The 19,031-nt window shown below is 27.9% G+C and overlaps 2 protein-coding genes and 1 pseudogene across 2 annotated transcripts; all 3 read left to right on the top strand.

The window, feature by feature from the left end:
* Positions 1-8,032: 8,032 nt before the first annotated feature.
* Positions 8,033-8,762, top strand: LOC112501533 (dirigent protein 21-like). Its single transcript, XM_025105190.1, has one exon. The coding sequence runs from the start codon at positions 8,036-8,038 to the stop codon at positions 8,594-8,596; it is 561 nt and encodes a 186-aa protein (XP_024960958.1). The 5' UTR covers positions 8,033-8,035; the 3' UTR covers positions 8,597-8,762.
* Positions 8,763-10,847: 2,085 nt separating this feature from the next.
* On the top strand, positions 10,848-11,445 carry LOC112501536 (annotated as a pseudogene).
* A 3,484-nt stretch (positions 11,446-14,929) lies between these two features.
* On the top strand, positions 14,930-15,663 carry LOC112501531 (dirigent protein 21-like). The gene has a single exon (XM_025105188.1). It carries the CDS (start codon positions 14,945-14,947, stop codon positions 15,518-15,520), a length of 576 nt encoding a protein of 191 aa, XP_024960956.1. The 5' UTR covers positions 14,930-14,944; the 3' UTR covers positions 15,521-15,663.
* The last annotated feature ends 3,368 nt before the right edge of the window (positions 15,664-19,031 follow it).

The following is a 19,031-nucleotide window of genomic DNA, read 5'->3' as shown; positions in this document are numbered from 1 at the left end:
GATGAACATGATAAAAACCGAAAATCTAATCCGGTAAGAGCGATGACAATGACTAATGGTCTCATCCGGTAAGTAAAGATAACAACTTTTATCTGCTTAGCGCTTATCAGATAAACTATTGCATATAATGCCATTTTAATGCACTAAAAACTTACCCTGTAAGACAAATGACAGTATTGAATTTTCCTATAAGCTCTTAACAGATAAATGATAAGATAAACTACTCTAAACTTTATAAAATACTCTATTAAAATATTTAAAAATATATAAATTTTATAAATTAAATTTAGTTGTAGTTGTCTCATATATATCCTTTACAAAATTTAATTAATCATATTATAACTAATTAAATTACTGTTTTAATAAACTAAAGATTAAATAATTCGATGCCAATGATTTGTTTCAGATTCCTTTGGCGCGGTCCTTTTTAATGCATTATTTGTTTTTGTTGAGTCATTTAGAATTTAGTGTTAACTTTTTTTTAATATTCAATTTATTATGCGAGTCGATTAATCTCAGAACGATCATCTGTCTTGTGGGTAGCTCGAAGGCACCGTGTTAGAACCTCCGTGGTCACAAAAGAATTTTTATTGCTTTTTGGATTTAAACCTGAAACCTCCTAATACTTTTAAACTTTGGAGCCACACTCAAATCAATCACACACCACATTTTTGTTTACAAAAAGATGTTGCTATATATCTATTGATGTAAGGAAATAATTAGTGAATAATAGGGTATTTAGCATTATATAGATGTGTATTTAGGGGCTTTTTAGTTGGCTTTCTATTAAACCTCATTAAATTCAATCCGTTTTCTTTTTGTTGACCCTAAGATCCAATGTGGTCCAATATATGGGTGGGTCGTAGGATTTAAATAAATAAATTGATTTTTTTACAAAAAAAAAATAAATTGATTTTAATTTTTAAAAAAATGTTAATATATCAAGTTTTATAGCTAAATTTTCATATATATGACTTGTTATAGATAAATATAATTCAATTTTAAAAATCTTTTTCTTAATTGTTGGTATCTGAATTAACTTGTGTATACATTGACTGTTGACGATATCAGTGTTTCTGAAGAACCAGAAAGGAAAATCTCCAAGGGCCTGTGCAAAACTGGTAACCTCTAAGAAAGAATCTCAAAGACCCAAATTTTATTCTCAATTGAACCAACTCCATTTTAATTAATCCGTTAGTGGCATTTCAGATCTCATTTCCCCCCACTAATACAGCATGCAAAACTGATTTGATATTTTTTCTTTGTGATCAATTATTACAATCTTCGTCGATGAATAATTGAAGGTTATACAATATACTTGCTCCTTCATTTAACAGGTTTATAGTTTTATAAGTTTTAAATCAGACTTTGCTACTTGAAGTCAATCAAACTGTGAAACATGATCGCAATTATAAATGCTGGAATAGCAAGTGGCGTAGTACGTATTTTTAGATGCATAAAAAAATCATGTAATTTACAAAACATGGGTTAAATAATATTGTACACACTGTAAAATGGTAGGATTTTTTTTTGTAACCGTAGGTTTCCAGGTCAAATTATACGTACCAATTAATCATTCAAATGATCATGAATGGTATGGAGTCATTGCAGGTGAACCTTCATCTAAAGAACTTTGACATAAAAGAAGAATAAGTTAAAATGAATTAAAAGTCATATTTTATATAACCAAATGAAATTATGAAAAGATTGAATTTATAGGATATAATCAGGTTTTAAGTATTTTAATAGACTGTTTCATAAGACTAAAAAATAAATCACCATATCTAAATGCACTTTAATAAGTTTGTAAGACGTTTTTGGGCATTTTAATAAGAAAAATTAGGACACTTTTATTATTATTATTAAAAAAACGTCATATTAGCTATTTTATATGACATTTATGAAAAAATGTCGTATAAACTCATCTTTTTATGATACTTGTTTTTATAAAACACTTTTTAAAATAGTGAAAATAAGAAATTGGCTGATACAACATTTTATTCATAAAAATGTCCTTAAAATTTTGTTATGATGCTCAAAAACGTGTTATATACTTATTACAACACTTCTACGTAGGACGTTGTATTTTTTTAGTCCTATAAATTAAGTCTAATAAAATTGTCTATTAAGATGCTTAGAAATTTTGACGTACGATAAATCCAATTTTATAATCGTATGATTTTCAGTTTTTAAACCTCATATCAAACATTTCAGTTGTTTTTATTTTAAGTTTTTAATATTGGTTACATCAAGGCGACGTTTGTTTTTTAAGAGGTGCTGAAGTATAAAGTCTGATTTCATTTCAGATTTATAAAAGGTGGTCATGAAGTCTGAAATCTGGATCAGTATGATTGTTTGTTTTTACGTCTGAAGTCTGAAATCTAAATCGGTCAAACTAGTGCAAAAATATAAAAAATATCTTCCAGCCCCCAAAATATGAACCATTTGATAGATGACGGATTAAGATTAAGAGGTATTAAAAGATACGTTTACGACTTAAAATTTCAGAGGACATTTAGAGCTCTTAAGCTCTTATTTTATAAATAAAACAAACATTCTTAATACCTAAACATTTGAATGAATCAAATTTCAAAGGTATTAAAAAATAATTAAAAAAAAAACAGAAACTAAAATTTTGTTGATAAGTTCAACGTTTGATATGAATGCATGAAATAAATTAATAATCACATGGTTATTTTTTATTTACATTTTAAAAAAATATTTTTCTTGTGGTCACACATCATATGATTAATGGATTATCGTATTAAATATTCAAAAAAATAGAGACGAACCCAAGAATTTTTTGATACGCTGACATTATATAAAACGATTGCAGTTTCTAGAATAAAACGATTGCACATTTCACGAACCTACTTTTTTTTTACCTTACCATGGAGGAACAATACGGTGGCACGTGCCACCTAACCACCCCTCTAGGTCCATCTATGTTAAACGTCTTTTGAGTATTAAACTTTTAGGTTTTTGTTCGATCTCTTCGGTTTCGATATTAACTTTTGACCTTTATCCATCTTGTTTTCTATCGTCCTCCTTATGTTTTTTCATTTCTTTACCTAAATCTTGTCGATCGGTTTCATCATTTAATGGCTTATATCAACATTTACCGGCTTCAAACTATTTGACAGTTGCTGAATGATTTGATACGAGATGATTAAGTGGTCAGAATGATTAAGAGACTCTCTTGATATCGTGCAAAATGAAATATAATTTTTTGGTAATTGTTCATAATGAAATTAGGACGCTGAATGGTCAAGGGAGGTTCATGGTATAAAATCATCCAGAGCATTTTGGAACCATTGAGAGACAGATCTATTTTTGTCAAACAAGATTCACCTTCTTAACGATTCAGATATTGTCTCTTAATCCAACTATTAAGATGTAAACAAACAGCCTGAATATTTTAGCTTATATTTTTAAATTTAAGTAATTTGTATCAGTTATATAAGAGTGGTTCAACAGCTACCGGGTTACTTTTTAGTTTGAGTTTTAATTTTTGATTAAATTTTAATTAACTTATATTATATACTAGAAGGGTATTCGCGCAATGCAGCAAAATACATCTTGATTTTAATATTTCGTTTTATTTTTTTATCTCTGTCGATGTTATAATATGATTTTATGTGATTTTGAAAATGCGACAATGTTTTTATTTTTGAATAAGATATAAATTTGAAGATATCATAAAATTTTAAAAAAAAATTATATCGATATTAGTATCAAATTAACTATTTAAAATCTCATTGTTTATGTAATTTTTTAATTCAATTTTTCTATTGTAATTTAATTTATGTTCAATAACAAAGTAATTTATATTTGGTTTAATAATATAATTTTTTTAATAAAGATAATAATTAATTATTTTGTTACAATTCGATAACTATCCTAATTATATTTTAGATTTTTTATATTTTAAAATGAGATGTTTGTCATCTATTTGATTATATTTATCCACAATTAGTTGAATGAATTCAAACATAAAACTTTAATAAGTTGTACTTACACACAATTTATTTGTAATCTTAAATTTTAAGTAATATGAATCAATAAACAATACTTCATGTATAAAAAATTATTTTTAAGAGTTTTTGTCGAATTTTTTATAATATAGTATATATACTATATTATAAAGTATTTGACAAAAACTCTTAAAACTCACTTTTTATGCGTAAAGTAATGTTTATTAATACATATTATTTAAAACTCAAGATTACAAGTAGATTGTGTGTAAGTACAACTTATTAAAGCTTCATATCTGAATTCGTGTAACTAAATGCAGATAAACATAATCAAATACATGATAAACATCTCATTTTAAATTTAAAAAATCTAAAATATAATTATACTATTAAACCAAAAATAAATTATTTCATTATTAAACTTAAATTAGATTATAATTAAAAAATTAAAGAAATTAATAAAAAAAAATGAGAACCTCTAAATAGTTGATTTGATTTAACATTGATATATTTTTTTTCAAATTTTTATGATATTTTCGAATTTATATTTTATTCAAAAATAAAATCATTATTGCTTTCTTAAAAACACATAAAATTGTATTATAACACCGACATAGACAAATAATAAAAAAAAACGTTAAAATTTAAATATATCTTGCTGCATTGCACGAGTACTTTTTTAATAGATTTTTTTTTACCGCAACAAAGACGAATTTGTTTCCAAATAAGTCAATGTTAGGTAACCTACCACGTTTGACCTCTTCTTTTTTTCTATTTACAAATGTAAATGTGCCGACGTCTACTTTACATGATATTAGAGGTATTCGTCGGTAATTTAAGAGGGTGAAAATAAAATTAAAAAAAATTATTTGATTTTATATAATATAATAGTTTTATTTTTATAAATTCCAAAAGATTTTTGTATCATATTAAACTGGGAAAAAGACGAGTATGAAACAAAAGAGTTGAAAGAAGATAGTTTACTTAGAGCATCTTCAATGCAAGGTTCTTTTAAATTAAAAGTGCAATGCTTTATAAGAACTACCATTGTAGAGATGTTTTTATAAGAACCTAACATACCATAAGTTCTTGAACAAGAAATTTGATTCTTACCATGATTTTTATGAAAAATGACATTTTATTCATTTTTTTTACTTTATATTAACTTATTTAATTATTACAATATATTTATTTATTACATATATATTTATTTGATTCGTTTACATGTAATATATATATATATATATATATATATATATATATATAAAGAGAGAGATAGAGAAAGAGAGGAACGATCAAATGCAAACTACCCAATTTATACAAACCGTGCAAATCATCCTTATTCGTCGATTTAATTGTTTAATCTTATGAAAAAATTTCATGAAATTGTTTTATATAATATTTTTTTTGATAAAGTTGTTTCATATATGGTTATGAAATTGTTTCATATAATACTTAATGAAATTTTAATAAAATTGTTTCATGTATTTCTCTAAAATTAAAATAATGAAGATGATAATATTCATGATTAACACTCTCCACAATAAAAATGATTAATCAACCTCTCATAATTACAAAACAATGAAAAAAAAAATGAAAAATTATGATTGATTGAATGAGCTTTGTACGGTTTGTACAAATAATATGGTTTGCAAAGTAAACCTCCTATATATATGTGTGTGTGTGTGTATGTATGTATCGTGTGTGTGTATATATATATATATATATTATAACACACATGCAATATATCTACTTATTAAAATTAGTATCTTTGTTATATTGTATTTTTATAATTGTAATAGAAAAAATTATGTTTATGTTTTAATTAATTTTCATATATATATATATATATATATAGGGTTGGGTTCACGTGAGACCAGTCTGTTTTCGTGAGACCCGTAAGACCACATTTTTACACGTAACATTCACAGCAAAAACACTGTCAAGGTTTAAAAAAAGTCGAACCTTCACAGCAAAAACACTGTGAAGGTTTAAAAAAAGTCGAACCTTCACAGCAAAAACACTGTGAAGGTTTTAAAAAGTCACCTTCACAACATTTTGCTGTGAAGTTTCAAGTGTAAAATGTTGGTCTCACGGGTCTCACGAAAACGGGCTGGTCTCACATGATCCCATGTCTATATATATATATATATATATATATACGTGTGTATGTATAATTATTAATGTTAAATTTATATATATAGATAATAATTATTGATGTTAAAAGAATCAATTGAACCCACAAAAAATGATTCTTATTTGAACCACTATTACGAAATTGTAGTGAGTTCTTAATTTGATGAAGAGGACTTGAGATCGACAAACAAAAGTGCAAAAAGAAATTCATTGAAGATGCTTTTAGTGAGAATGATGATCCCCTCTCTCTCTCAATCAAACAACTTGTTAATGAGTTTATTCTTTTATTAATCTAAGGGTTTTTTTTTCCATATAATTTAGTAATTTTATACATTAAATTGTGTAATAAATAATACCCATATTTTATAATAACTAGAAGAATATTCATGCAATATAGCGAAACACATCTCGATTTTAATATTCTATTTTATTCTTTGTCTCTATCAATATTATAATACGATTTTATGTGTTTTTAAGAAAGCAATAATGATTTTATTTTTGAGTTTTAAGTAACATACATTAATAAACAATACTTTATGCATAAAGTGGTTTTTAAGAGTTTTTGTCAAATGTTTTATAATATAGTATAGATAATTAATGAGCAAAAAATTTGAAAGCATCTAAGATTACAGATGAACTTCATCAGGATTGAGTTCTGATAAAAAGATAAGTTATGGTAAAAAATGTAAGAATAAATCTTCACTCTTGAATCAATCATAGTTGAATGTCAACATTAATGAGAATTCCTTGTTAAAGCACAATTTATTGGTGGACATGAGATTAAAAATGATCAAGGGTTTAGATTTCTTCTTATGATTCTTACCATAACTTCATTTCTTACACGATTTTTCGCAATTATAATGATGACGAAATAAAATATTTTTAATAATACATTTGATCAAAGGTTTTATACAAGATACTTCATTAAAATTGTTTTAAATTTGACAAATACAAGGTAAAATGCACACCTTAATATTTTAATTTAAAGTTTTATACAAAATACTTTATTAAATGGTGGCCATAAAGTATTTAAAAAAAATTATTATAATATATTTTATCAACATTTTTTGTAAAATACTTTATTAAAGTTGTTTGAATTTTAAGAATATTAAACATTTTGAGAACCCAACAACTTATTTTATGTAGTATTCATGATAAATAATTTTAAACATTAATTATCGTAAATATCATATAAAATAATTGGTTCATATGCTCTTAAAATAGTTAATTAATATTTCTAAATCAACCATCCTTATATATAGAGAGGGAAAAAAAAGAGGTTGATACGAGAACAATAATTAATTAAGAGAATACGAAAACGATTAAATCATATATGATTTACATTAAAATCATGTGATTCACAAGACAAGGTCGCCCGCTCAACTTTATGTTAATTGTGTTCAATACTCGCATGTAAAATTATATGTAATTTGGTTGTTTTCTAATTTTGAATTTGTATTCATTTGATCCTCTCTCTCTCTCTCTCTCTCTCTCTCTATATATATATATATAGACTTTGGATCATGTGAAAACAAAGGTTTTTCGTGAGACCCGTAAGACCAATTTTTAACCATTGGATTAGATCTACAATTTGAACATTCATAATCATAAAATTGCCATGAGATTTCTCAATAATCACAAAATTGCAATCGTGCAACTTTAGACCATTAGATCATTAGCTTATAAAGTTAATCAATGAACATAAATTGGTATTACGAGTCTCACGAAAAACCATTGATCTCATCTGAACCCAACCATATATATATATATATATAATATTTCTTATAATAGGATATTCTTGCCTTCAATGGAAATAGTATAAGGTTATTAATGTAATTTTGCAAGAACCTAACACCTTTTCTGTCTTTATAAGACCACACACCACCACCACTCCACACCTCCACTTCTCCATCTCTCTCACAGCCATGGCCCAAACTCTCCCCATTCTCACCATTCTTCTACTTTCACTTCTTCTACAAACACAATCCCATAAATTTTCATCAAAATTGTCACCAAAATCATTTGGTTTCAAGAAAGAGAAGCTAAGCCACCTTCACTTCTACTTCCACGACATAGTTGGCGGCGACCACCCCACTGCCGTCCGGGTGGCGGCTGCCGCCACAACCAACACCTCCCAGACCGGATTTGGGGCCACGGTCATGATCGACGATCCTTTGACCGTGGGTCCTGAACGGACTTCCAAGATCGTGGGAAGAGCTCAAGGGATATATGCATCTGCATGTTTGACTGAAACTCGGTTGCTGATGGCTTTGAATTATGTTTTCGTGGAGGGAAAGTATAATGGTAGCACTTTGAGTATACTGGGGACGAATTCGGTGATGTCACCAGTGAGAGAGATGCCAATAGTTGGCGGGAGCGGGCTTTTCCGATTTGCACGTGGATATGCCCTTGCAAAGACTGTGTTCTTTAATATCAGCAATGGTGATGCGGTTGTTGAGTACAACGTTTATGTACTACACTATTGATCGTCATGTTTCATGTTGAGGGACGGTAAAAGAATCCAAAAGTTTTTATTATCAGTATTTATCCAATTGTATTGTAAACTGAACACGAGAGAGAGAGAGAGAAAATCTGTTTTATTCTCATATTATATATTCCACTTGGATGTGCGGATGAAATTTATACAGATTTATTATCTATTTCAGACGGCAGACTAAATATAATAAATAAACATTATTCCAAATCCACCATTTGCAATAAATTTTGTTGGTCAAAATTTGGAGTTTTCCCTTTTGTTTTATGGAGTCAAGAATCAAAGGTGGTCCTAAGTTTCCACAAAGGGTTCGCGTCAAGTAAATTTTCATAGTAGTTGTCAACAATACGTCAATGACACTACAGTCTCAAAATACTGGTATTTTTCTTACTGTTTTTTAGGATTTTATAAGATTAGTTGAGATATGTATAATAAGTTGATTCAGATACAAATGATTAATAAAAGAACAGTTTGCAAGATTAATCGTTGGTTGTCGAAATATTTTTCGTACATTTTACCTTTAATAAATAAGATACGTACCTTATCAGTGTCAAATGCAAAATATGCAGAATAACTAAACGAACAGACAGTTAAAATTTACAATTTGTATCAGTTACATAATTTTCGTTTAATTTGTCACAATTAGAGCATCCACGATGTGCTTTTTAAGAGGTATTTTTAGAGGTTTTTCAACATAGTTGGAGATTTTTCATTATAAGTTTTTGGTCAAAGATTGTAACTACATGATTTATTTTTTAAAGGGTCTTTCGTATTTAATCAGTTTTATTTATTAATATAGTAAAAATAATTATATTTAAATATAATTAATATATAATATAAAATAAATACATGATGGAAGTAAATAGATATTTTTTGATATATTTAAATTAATAAAAAAATTGTATAAACTTTATAATTTTTTTTATGGATTCTTTGAAAACCAATTTTTATAAATTCATTTTTGTCAATTTTTATCGTACATAATTTTTGTACTACTTTTACGGATTTCTTGATAACCTAATTTTTATACAATTTTATAAATGTTAATGGATTGTTAGGATAATTATATATAATGTATATTGTAATAATGTAGCATTCCAGACCAACCATATTAGGCAACTGTACCAGATATTGTCTGATTTATCCACACAACTAGACTCACTGTTTAAAACGCATTTGATATAAGATGTATCATGTCCCTTATAAGGGAACTTTCGTTCCCCTACCAACCAATATGGGATCTTACAATTCATCCCTTATGAGCCCAACGTCCTTGTTGGCACACCAGTCCGGTTCCTAGTTCTGGTACCACTTGTAACATCTCAGGCCAACTATACCAGATATTGTCTACTTTGTCCACACATCTGGACTCACGGTTTTAAAACATGTCTGATAAAGAATGTATCATGTCCTTTATAAAGCAACTCTCGTTCCCTCCCAAACAAATGTGGGATCTTAGAAATAATATTTTTAAATAAAAAAATTATGTAAAGTAAATACATAATTAACGTAATAATATTTTTTGATAAAAAAACATATTTGTATTTATATAAATAAACATATAAATTTAAAATGATGGTACCTTGAAAAATACGAAAAAAAACTATGAAAAAATTTATAAAGGTTTTTGTCATAGTGAAGATATGTTCAAGTTTTTAAAATACTGAGTTGGGAATAATATGATATGAAATACTTACGAAAATTCTTAACCTCAACATTATGAACTAACATGTATGTCTTAAATAATCTGATATCAGGCTTTTTTTTACCAGGTATATGAAATTTTATAATTTGTATTATTATGAATAATATATAATTAATAAATATTTTTATTTGGTTATACAAGGTATTATTATCGTTCGTTTAAGTCGATAATTATCTTGTTACTTTTAACTACAAATTTTTTTTAAACTGTAATCATTGAGTTGAGTTGTTTAAAGGTCTTTAAACTGGTCAACTCAACTCATAAATACCCTAGTTAATAGCCTAATGACCACAATGAATCCAGTCTAAATGAAATTGTTAACTCCCAGAATAATATGGCAACTATATCACTAAAAACCAATTCGCTATGCCTTGGCAACGATACTAGTCATCTTTCAACAATACGTTGACGATACCAAAAATAACCATCCCTATGTTCATGTCTCATTTCAGTCCACATAATTAATTGGTGATTGGATTCCATTATTCACTTCTTTCTTCTTATATGCCCAAAATCCATAGACTCTCCACCCTTCACCATGCTCAAAACTCCCCTGAAAACCCAATTTCTCACCACCATTGTCCTCCTCCATAGCCTCACAACCCTTCAATCGCAACCGTTTTCAACACATTTGTCGAAAAAATCACTTGGTTTCAAGAAAGAGAAGCTAACGCACCTCCACTTCTACTTCCACGACGTAGTCACTGGCTCCCACCCCACTAGGCCACTGCTGCCACACCAAATGCCACACTGAGCCAATTTGGTCTTGTGACGATGATGGATGATCCATTGACAGTGGAACCGAGACCAGAGTCTAAGGTGGTGGGAAGAGCTCAAGGGATATATGCATCTGCCGACTTGAAGGACCTCGCGTTTTTATGGTCTTGAACTATTGTTTTATCGAAGGAAAATATAATGGGAGCAGTTTGAGCATATTGGGCCGGAATGCAGTGCTCGACCCGATGAGAGAAATGACAGTTGTTGGTGGAAGTGGACTTTTTCTATTTGCTAAAGGTTATGCTCAAGCGAAGACACATAGTCTTGATTTGGAAACCGGCAATGCTGTTGTGGAGTATAATGTGTATGTTCTTCATTACTAGTATCTGGATATTCTTCAACATATTAATCTATGATAAAAATATGAGTATTTGGTGTTAAAAATAAATATATTTTTATTTTAAATTAAATAATTTTTAATAAATTATTCAATTATTTTCAATTTACGTTTGGTTATAACATTATTTGGTTTTAGAAAATTCGTCTTCTAGGACTGTATGGGTATTTTATACCAAACTAAACCAGTCAATATATGTATCGTCTGTATCAATCAATTGGTACCAATTACTGATCAAGTTGATAGTACTGTACCAAATATACAAATTTGGTTGGTACATGATTTAGAAATTGTTTACCATGGTACCCACTCATTTAATTATTTATTAGTCTTTGAATTTTTATTCATTTTATTAAATAAGTATGATCATAGCAGCTGACAAAGTCGTTCGAATAGATCAAGATTGGAAAATAATAAAACGTCTTCGTGTAAGATTTATTGCTGCCATCAGAGTAGATTTACTGTTTACAACATTTTTTTATAGATTTAAAGTAAGATTTTGTATTATACATACCGCTATATGTTTTCTTTTATTTGGAGAGTATTGCTGATTTAGATGTTAAATAACCATACAAACAATAATATATTAATCAACATGATATATTAAATAATAATGAAATAACAAACATATATTTTTTAGAAAAGATTATTGTCGGTGATTTTTCAAACATAGATTTATATTTTTATAAGAGGAAACATCGTCACTGTTATAATAGTATAAGGACAGGGTAGGCCTAGTCGTTTTGGGTCCCGTGGAGAGAGAGAATTGAATTTGTGTGAGTGGTGATTAAAGAAGTCAGAAATGTTCGTTATTTGAATCCAAATTGAAGTTGACTCGAGGATAAGACCCAAAATGACCTATCCTCCAAGAACGTAACACAGGTCCACGCCGATCCAGAATACCACACTATAACGTAATGGGACTTTTAGAACACTGGTAGTCCTTAATGGGTCTCTTAGGAAAATGGATCTTTACTTTTTTTTTTTTACTTCACAATAGAATATTTTGTTGTTTTTAGAAGTTTCAGCTTAATGCTACCGGTGTATTAAGGAAATCGTTATGAGAGCATCTACAATAGTTTATGCCCAATTTCATCAAAAAGAAGAAAAATGTCAAAATCGTTAACAACAAAAAATTACATCTTAATAATATAACTTTTTATAAAGATAATAATTAAGTATTTTGTTAAAACTCAATGATTATCTTAATTGTATTTTAGATTTTTTTTATATTTAAAATAAGATGTTTATCCTATATGTGATAATGTTTATCTGCAGTTAGTTACACAAATTTAAACATGAAGTTTTAATAAGTTGTATTTACGTATAATTTACTTGTAATCTTAAGTTTTAAGTAATATACATCAATAAACAGTACTTAATGCATAAAAAATTGTTTTTAAAAGTTTTTATTAAATACTTTATAATATTACAAGAAGGGTACTCGCGCAATGCAGCGAGATACATCTTGATTTTTAATATTTCATTTTATTCTTTATTTCAGTCGATGTTATAGTATGGTTTTATKTRATTTTTGAATAAAATATAAACTTGAAGATATCATAAAAATTTGACAAAAATATATCGATATTAGTATCAAATTAATTATTTAAAATTACTATTTTTTGTGTAATTTTTTACTTCAATTTTTTTTATTATAATTTAACTTAGGTTCAATAACGAAGTCATTTATATTTGGTTTAATAATATAATTTTTTTATAAAAATAGCAATTAATTATTTTGTTATAACTCGATAATTATCCTAATTATATTTTAGATTTTTTATATTTTAAAATGAGATGTTTATCTTCTATTTGATTATGTTTATCTGCAGTTAGTTACACGAATTCAAACATGGAGCTTTAATATGTTGTACTTATGCATAATTTACTTGTAATCTTGAATTTTAAGTAATATGCATCAATATACAATACTTAATGCATAAAAAATGGTTTTTAAGAGTTTTTGTCAAATGCTTTATAATATAGTATAGATAAGAAAATTACTTAATAACAAATTGTTTAAACTATAAATATCTTTTTTTAGTCTACCTTCTTTTTTTCCCCAAATTTCGATTTTAATGTTCTATTTTATTATTTGTCTCTGTCGATGTTATAATACGATGTTATGTGTTTTTAAGAAAGCAATAATGATTTTGTTTTTAAATAAAATATAAATTTGAAGATATCATAAAAATTTGATAAAAAATTTGATATTAACTATTTAAAAGTTCTCATTTTTTATATAATTTCTTTAACTTATTTTTTTATTATAATTCAATTTAGGTTTAATAACGAAATAATTTATTTTTGTTTAATAATATAACATTTTATAAAGATAATAATTAAGTATTCTGTTAGAATTCAATGATTATCTTAATTATATTTAAGATTTTTTATATTTAAAATAAAATGTTTATCCTGTATTTGATTATGTTTATCTGCAGTTAGTTACACGAATTAAGATATAGAGATTTAATAAGTTGTACTTATGCACAATCTACTTGTAATCTTGAGTTTAAAGTAATATGCATTAATATACAGTACTTTACACATAAAAATGATTTTTAAAAGTTCTTGTCAAATACTTTATAATATAGTATAGATTAAATTATTCAATATAACAAAAATTATTTCTGTTTATTCCTCATTTAATTACCATTTGCCTTTTCTTAATGGCGTCGTCGATCCACTTTTTCTGTCAATTGACACTTACACCCCCTATACATCGCTACTTTTATCATCACCCCCCACAACTTAACTGATTTCACTAATCACCCCCTTGAATTAAGCAATCCTAAAAACTTGGGTATTATTTATTCATTTTTACAATAAAATGTTGTTTAAAAGTATGTTTGACTTCGATAGAGTGGTGGTGGAAAAAAGGAAAAAAAAATTTTAATTTCCTTTGATCTCTTAATTATTAAAGTCAGTATTGATTTTCTCAGTTATAATCGTAACAGTTGAGATTTTTTCTGTAATTTATAAAACTTTTCAAGTGGGATTTACATAATCGAATTGAGGATAATTTATTGCATGTTTGTGTGATATGTGTCATCGAAAGAGAAGGATTTGCAAATGTTAAGTTAAGCGAATGTACGAAAGCCTGCTCAAACATACATAGGTCCGCCCCTGCACCCAATACGTATTTTTCGTCTTTATAACACATAAACTACGTTTTTCTTCTCCGTGTTTTGTTAAAGATTATGACTTTCGTTCTAATACTTTTGAAATTACAATTCTCGACCTTATAATTTGCAATTCATTGATGTTTTTATCTCTGAAGATAACTCCCTCGATAGTTTACCATCAAGCATGAGAAACGAAAATAACAATAAATTGTAAACCACATGAACTAAAACAACAAAGAATTATGAACGATAGAGATAAAAACCGTAATTTTGAAAATCCAGAAACGAAAATAACAATTCTCAACAAATTACAGGGACTAAAAATGTAGTTTACTCAAACTTATAAAAGGAAAACCACCACCCCAATTCCCTATATCTCTCACCATCACCATGCCTCAAACTCTCCTCCAACAAAATCACATCATTCTTGTAATTCTTCTATTCTCACTTCTCATCCATGGAGAAACCCATAAATTTTCAAAGAACTTGTCACCAAAATCATTTCCTTTCAAGAAAGAGAAAATAAGTCACCTCCATTTCTACTTTCATGACATAGCTGGTGGCGACCATCCAACCGCCGTTAGGGTGGCTGAGGCCACCGTCACCAACACCTCTGCTTCATTGTTTGGTGCCGTGGTTATGATCGATGACCCATTGACGGTGGGTCCTGAAAGAACCTCCAGAATCGTGGGAAGAGCACAAGGGTTGTATGCATCTGCTGACTTGGACGAATTTGGATTGACAATGGTCTTGAATTACGTTTTTATTGAGGGCAAATACAATGGAAGCACTTTGAGTATACTAGGAAGGAATAAAGTGATGTCGTCGGTTAGAGAGATGCCGATCATCGGAGGGACAGGGCTTTTTCGGTTTGCACGTGGTTATGCTCTTGCAAAGACTTATTCTTTAAATTTCAGCAATGGTGATGCCGTTGTTGAGTACAATGTTTATGTCATCCATTATTGATTTTCATAGTGGAGGCTAATTGTAACAAAGTTTTCACAAATTTCTGTTTACTGTTTGTTTGTTGTATTCTTCTTTTTATTATTGAAACCGTTTGTTGTTCCCCTGCTCGTTCAAGATGAAAACAATGAACGTCTTGTAAACATAATGATTCTAATACAGTTGTAACTTTTTTTTGATTAACCTGGATATCCAACCCCCTATGTGAGCCGACTAATCCCAGGACGACTACTTGCTTTGCAGATAACCTGGAGTCATTGCATTTGAACCTCCGTGGCCATAAGGGGATTTTTATTTCTTCTTGGATTTGATCTTGGGATCTCCTGGTACTTTTGACCTTTGGAGCCAAGCTCAAACCAATCAATCATCACCCTTGTGGTTAATACAGTTGTAACTTTTAATGTTCATATATATAATTTATAGAATTTTCAACTATACTACACACCTGTCAATGAGTTTAATTGAAATTTTCAAACATAAATTCAATTTGTCAAATTTTATCAAAATTATTTTTAAACAAAACTATTAATAAATAATTAAATAATTTATATTAAAACCATTTTTAAACGGGTAGAATTAAAGTAAACGGGCATTAAACACCGTCCATGTGTATTCGGATATTTTAATCATTATACAAATAATTTTAATATAATCAACTATTATTTATATTATATTATAAAGTATTTAACAAAAACTCTTAAAAATCATTTTTTATGTATGAAGTATTGTTTATTGATGCATATTACTTAAAAATCAAGATTATAAGTAAATTATGCGTAAGTACAACTTATTAAACCTTCATGTATAAATTTGTGTAACTAACTGTAGATAAATATAATCAAATAGAGGATAAACATATTATTTTAAATATAAAAATTCTAAAATATAATTAGGATAATTATTGATTTCTAAACTATTATTTTTATAAAAAATTATATTATTAAACCAAAAATTAATAATTTCGTTATTAAACCTAAATTAAATTATAATAAAATTGAATTAAATAAACTTCAACAAAAAAAGGAACTTTTAAATAGTTAGTTTGAGACTCATATTTATATGATATCTTCATATTTATATTTTATTCATAAATAAAAACATTATCGCTTTCTCAAACCGTATTATTACATCGACTGAGACAAAAAAACAAAACAAAACATTAAAATCGAGATGTATCTCGCTGCATTACGCGTGTACCATTCTAGTATATATTAAAGTATAAAAAAAAATTATTTACTCTTAGATACCTACAATAATTTATTTTGATATACGTTTGATTTTTTTTTTTGATGCAATTATAAGTATGAAATTTGGAAACACGTTCAAACCATACTTGTATGTTTTAAAAAATAATAGCGTCTCCGATTTGGTGTCACTGTAACAACATAGTGTTCAAGAAAAAGGCATCCTCGTATGCAATTCTTTTTTCCCATATGCAGGTTTGTGTTTTTGATTGGATTTCGAGAAGATTGCAAAAGGGATCCATATTGTATGGTCGTGGATTCATAATCCAAACTCGTTGTCTCTCTCCATGTAACCTCTTCGGGGGCTGTTTCTTTCGCTTTGAGACTGCTTCTTAGCTTTTTAATTATGTACAGTTCCTTGGCTTTCTACCTTGTTTGATCGTTTCTGGGTGCTCGGTTGTTGTTCTTAGCCTTTTTCAGTGTCATTCTTAATTGCATCTTGCAGCTAGGGGTGCTCAAAAACTCGACCAACCCGATCAACCCAATCCAACCCAACCCGAAGCAACCCAATGTCTAATCGAGTTGTAAAATTGTCAAACCGTAGGTATTGGGTTGATATTGGGTTACTATTATTTGAACCCAACCCAACCCTATGAACCCGACATCCTTTTATTTTCTTGGATTTAATATGTTTGTTGAATTTCTATTCATATATACATTAGACAATTATACTATCATGTATGCTTTTCATATACACATATTTTCAATTTATTCATATCTCTATATAATTTATTCATATATATGTTCAGTAACTGTGAACATATATATGTAAATTGAGAAAATTAATTGAATGTGATATATATAAGAAATATGGATAAGTTGTATCAAATGGTTGATGATGAAAAAGAAATTATGAGTAAAAAAGTGACATATTCAAGGTTAGAAAAATATTTTAATATACCAAAGTATCAAACCGACCAACCCATACGGGTTGGGTTGGGCTGGGTTGCACTTTGGTTTGGGTTGAGTTGAGTTAAGATTTTCCAAACCGCAAGCATTGGGTTGGGTTGTTCAAATGTCTTCAACCCGATCAACTCAACCCATGAACACCCCTACTTGCAGCTGTTGTTGTTGATGAGTTTTATTTCTACTTTGTATTGTTTTTCTGTTTTAAGCATTTCAAAAGAAATGTCGGGATTATTACCCAATTAACACTTACTGGATATATAAAAAATGCTTATCAAAAATTCATTTTGATTGTCGGGTTTACAACCCGATAAGATGAGTGAGGATTTTGACTTTTGCTAGTAAGCGTTTTATCTGAAAAGTGTGCGACAAACGACTACTAAAAAAAGAATTTTATTTTATATAATTTCAGTGGAAATAAATATCCAAAATATATGTTTTGTATTAAAGAAATTCAAGATGATGTGCATGTTCTAATAATTTAATATATTTATACAATATTATTTGAACAAATCGTGGCAAGGAGTATTTATTTGGTTTATTTTTTAATAATAATAATAATAATAAATGTCAACTGTAATTGTTTTCAAATAATGCTGACATTGGATCTTATTATTAATAATTTTTCAAATAGAATTTTTCTTTAATCACGTGTTATACATTTTTTAATCATCATGTGATCAGTTATATTATGAACTAATCATATTTGATGTCTTGTAAGGACGGATCCAGAAATTTTTTCAAACGGTTGCACCGTTGGATTATAAGAAAAAGATATAGGGAAAAGATTTCAATCGGTGGCACCATTTGACTATAAGAAAATAAATGTACATAATTTTTTTCAAACGGTGACACCATTTTGACTAAGAAAATGACACTAACAGGATTCGAACTTGAGTCTGTAGTGGAAAAAAAGCCTTGCAAACCAACTTTATCAAATAAAACTTGTTCTCATTGTAGTTTCAAAATACATACAATGACACACAACAAATTAATACCGTTGCACATTTCACGAACCTAAAAAAATTTACCCTTCGACGGAGGAATAATACGGTGGCATGTGCCACCATATGCTTTACTGTAGGTCTATCACTGGTGTCTCGTATTCGGTTATGAATTTTTTTAATTATAAAATATCAAACTCAGTTAAGATAATACGTAATTTATTAGTTCATAATTAATGAAATACAATATAAAATAATAAATGTTTTGGGTTTTTTTCAATTAGATTGGTGTGTATTGTGCAAAGCTGAAGTTTCTCAATCTGACTTTCTTTTATATATATATATATATATATATATATATATATATATATAGGGCCAAGATCAAATGATAACCATTCATTTTGTGTTAATTTTGTTCAC

Source organism: Cynara cardunculus, unplaced genomic scaffold (assembly GCF_001531365.2).
Source record: "Cynara cardunculus var. scolymus isolate 2C unplaced genomic scaffold, CcrdV1 Un_Scaffold_196, whole genome shotgun sequence".
NCBI classification, from domain to species: domain Eukaryota; kingdom Viridiplantae; phylum Streptophyta; class Magnoliopsida; order Asterales; family Asteraceae; genus Cynara; species Cynara cardunculus.
The sequence above is the reverse complement of the archived record's forward strand: the minus strand, read 5'-3'. Positions and strand labels throughout refer to the sequence as shown.

Excerpts from the sequence above, each read along its gene's own strand:
- LOC112501533 (XM_025105190.1), top strand. The coding sequence starts at position 8,036 with ATGGCCCAAACTCTCCCCATTCTCACCATTCTTCTACTTTCACTTCTT.
- LOC112501531 (XM_025105188.1), top strand. The coding sequence starts at position 14,945 with ATGCCTCAAACTCTCCTCCAACAAAATCACATCATTCTTGTAATTCTT.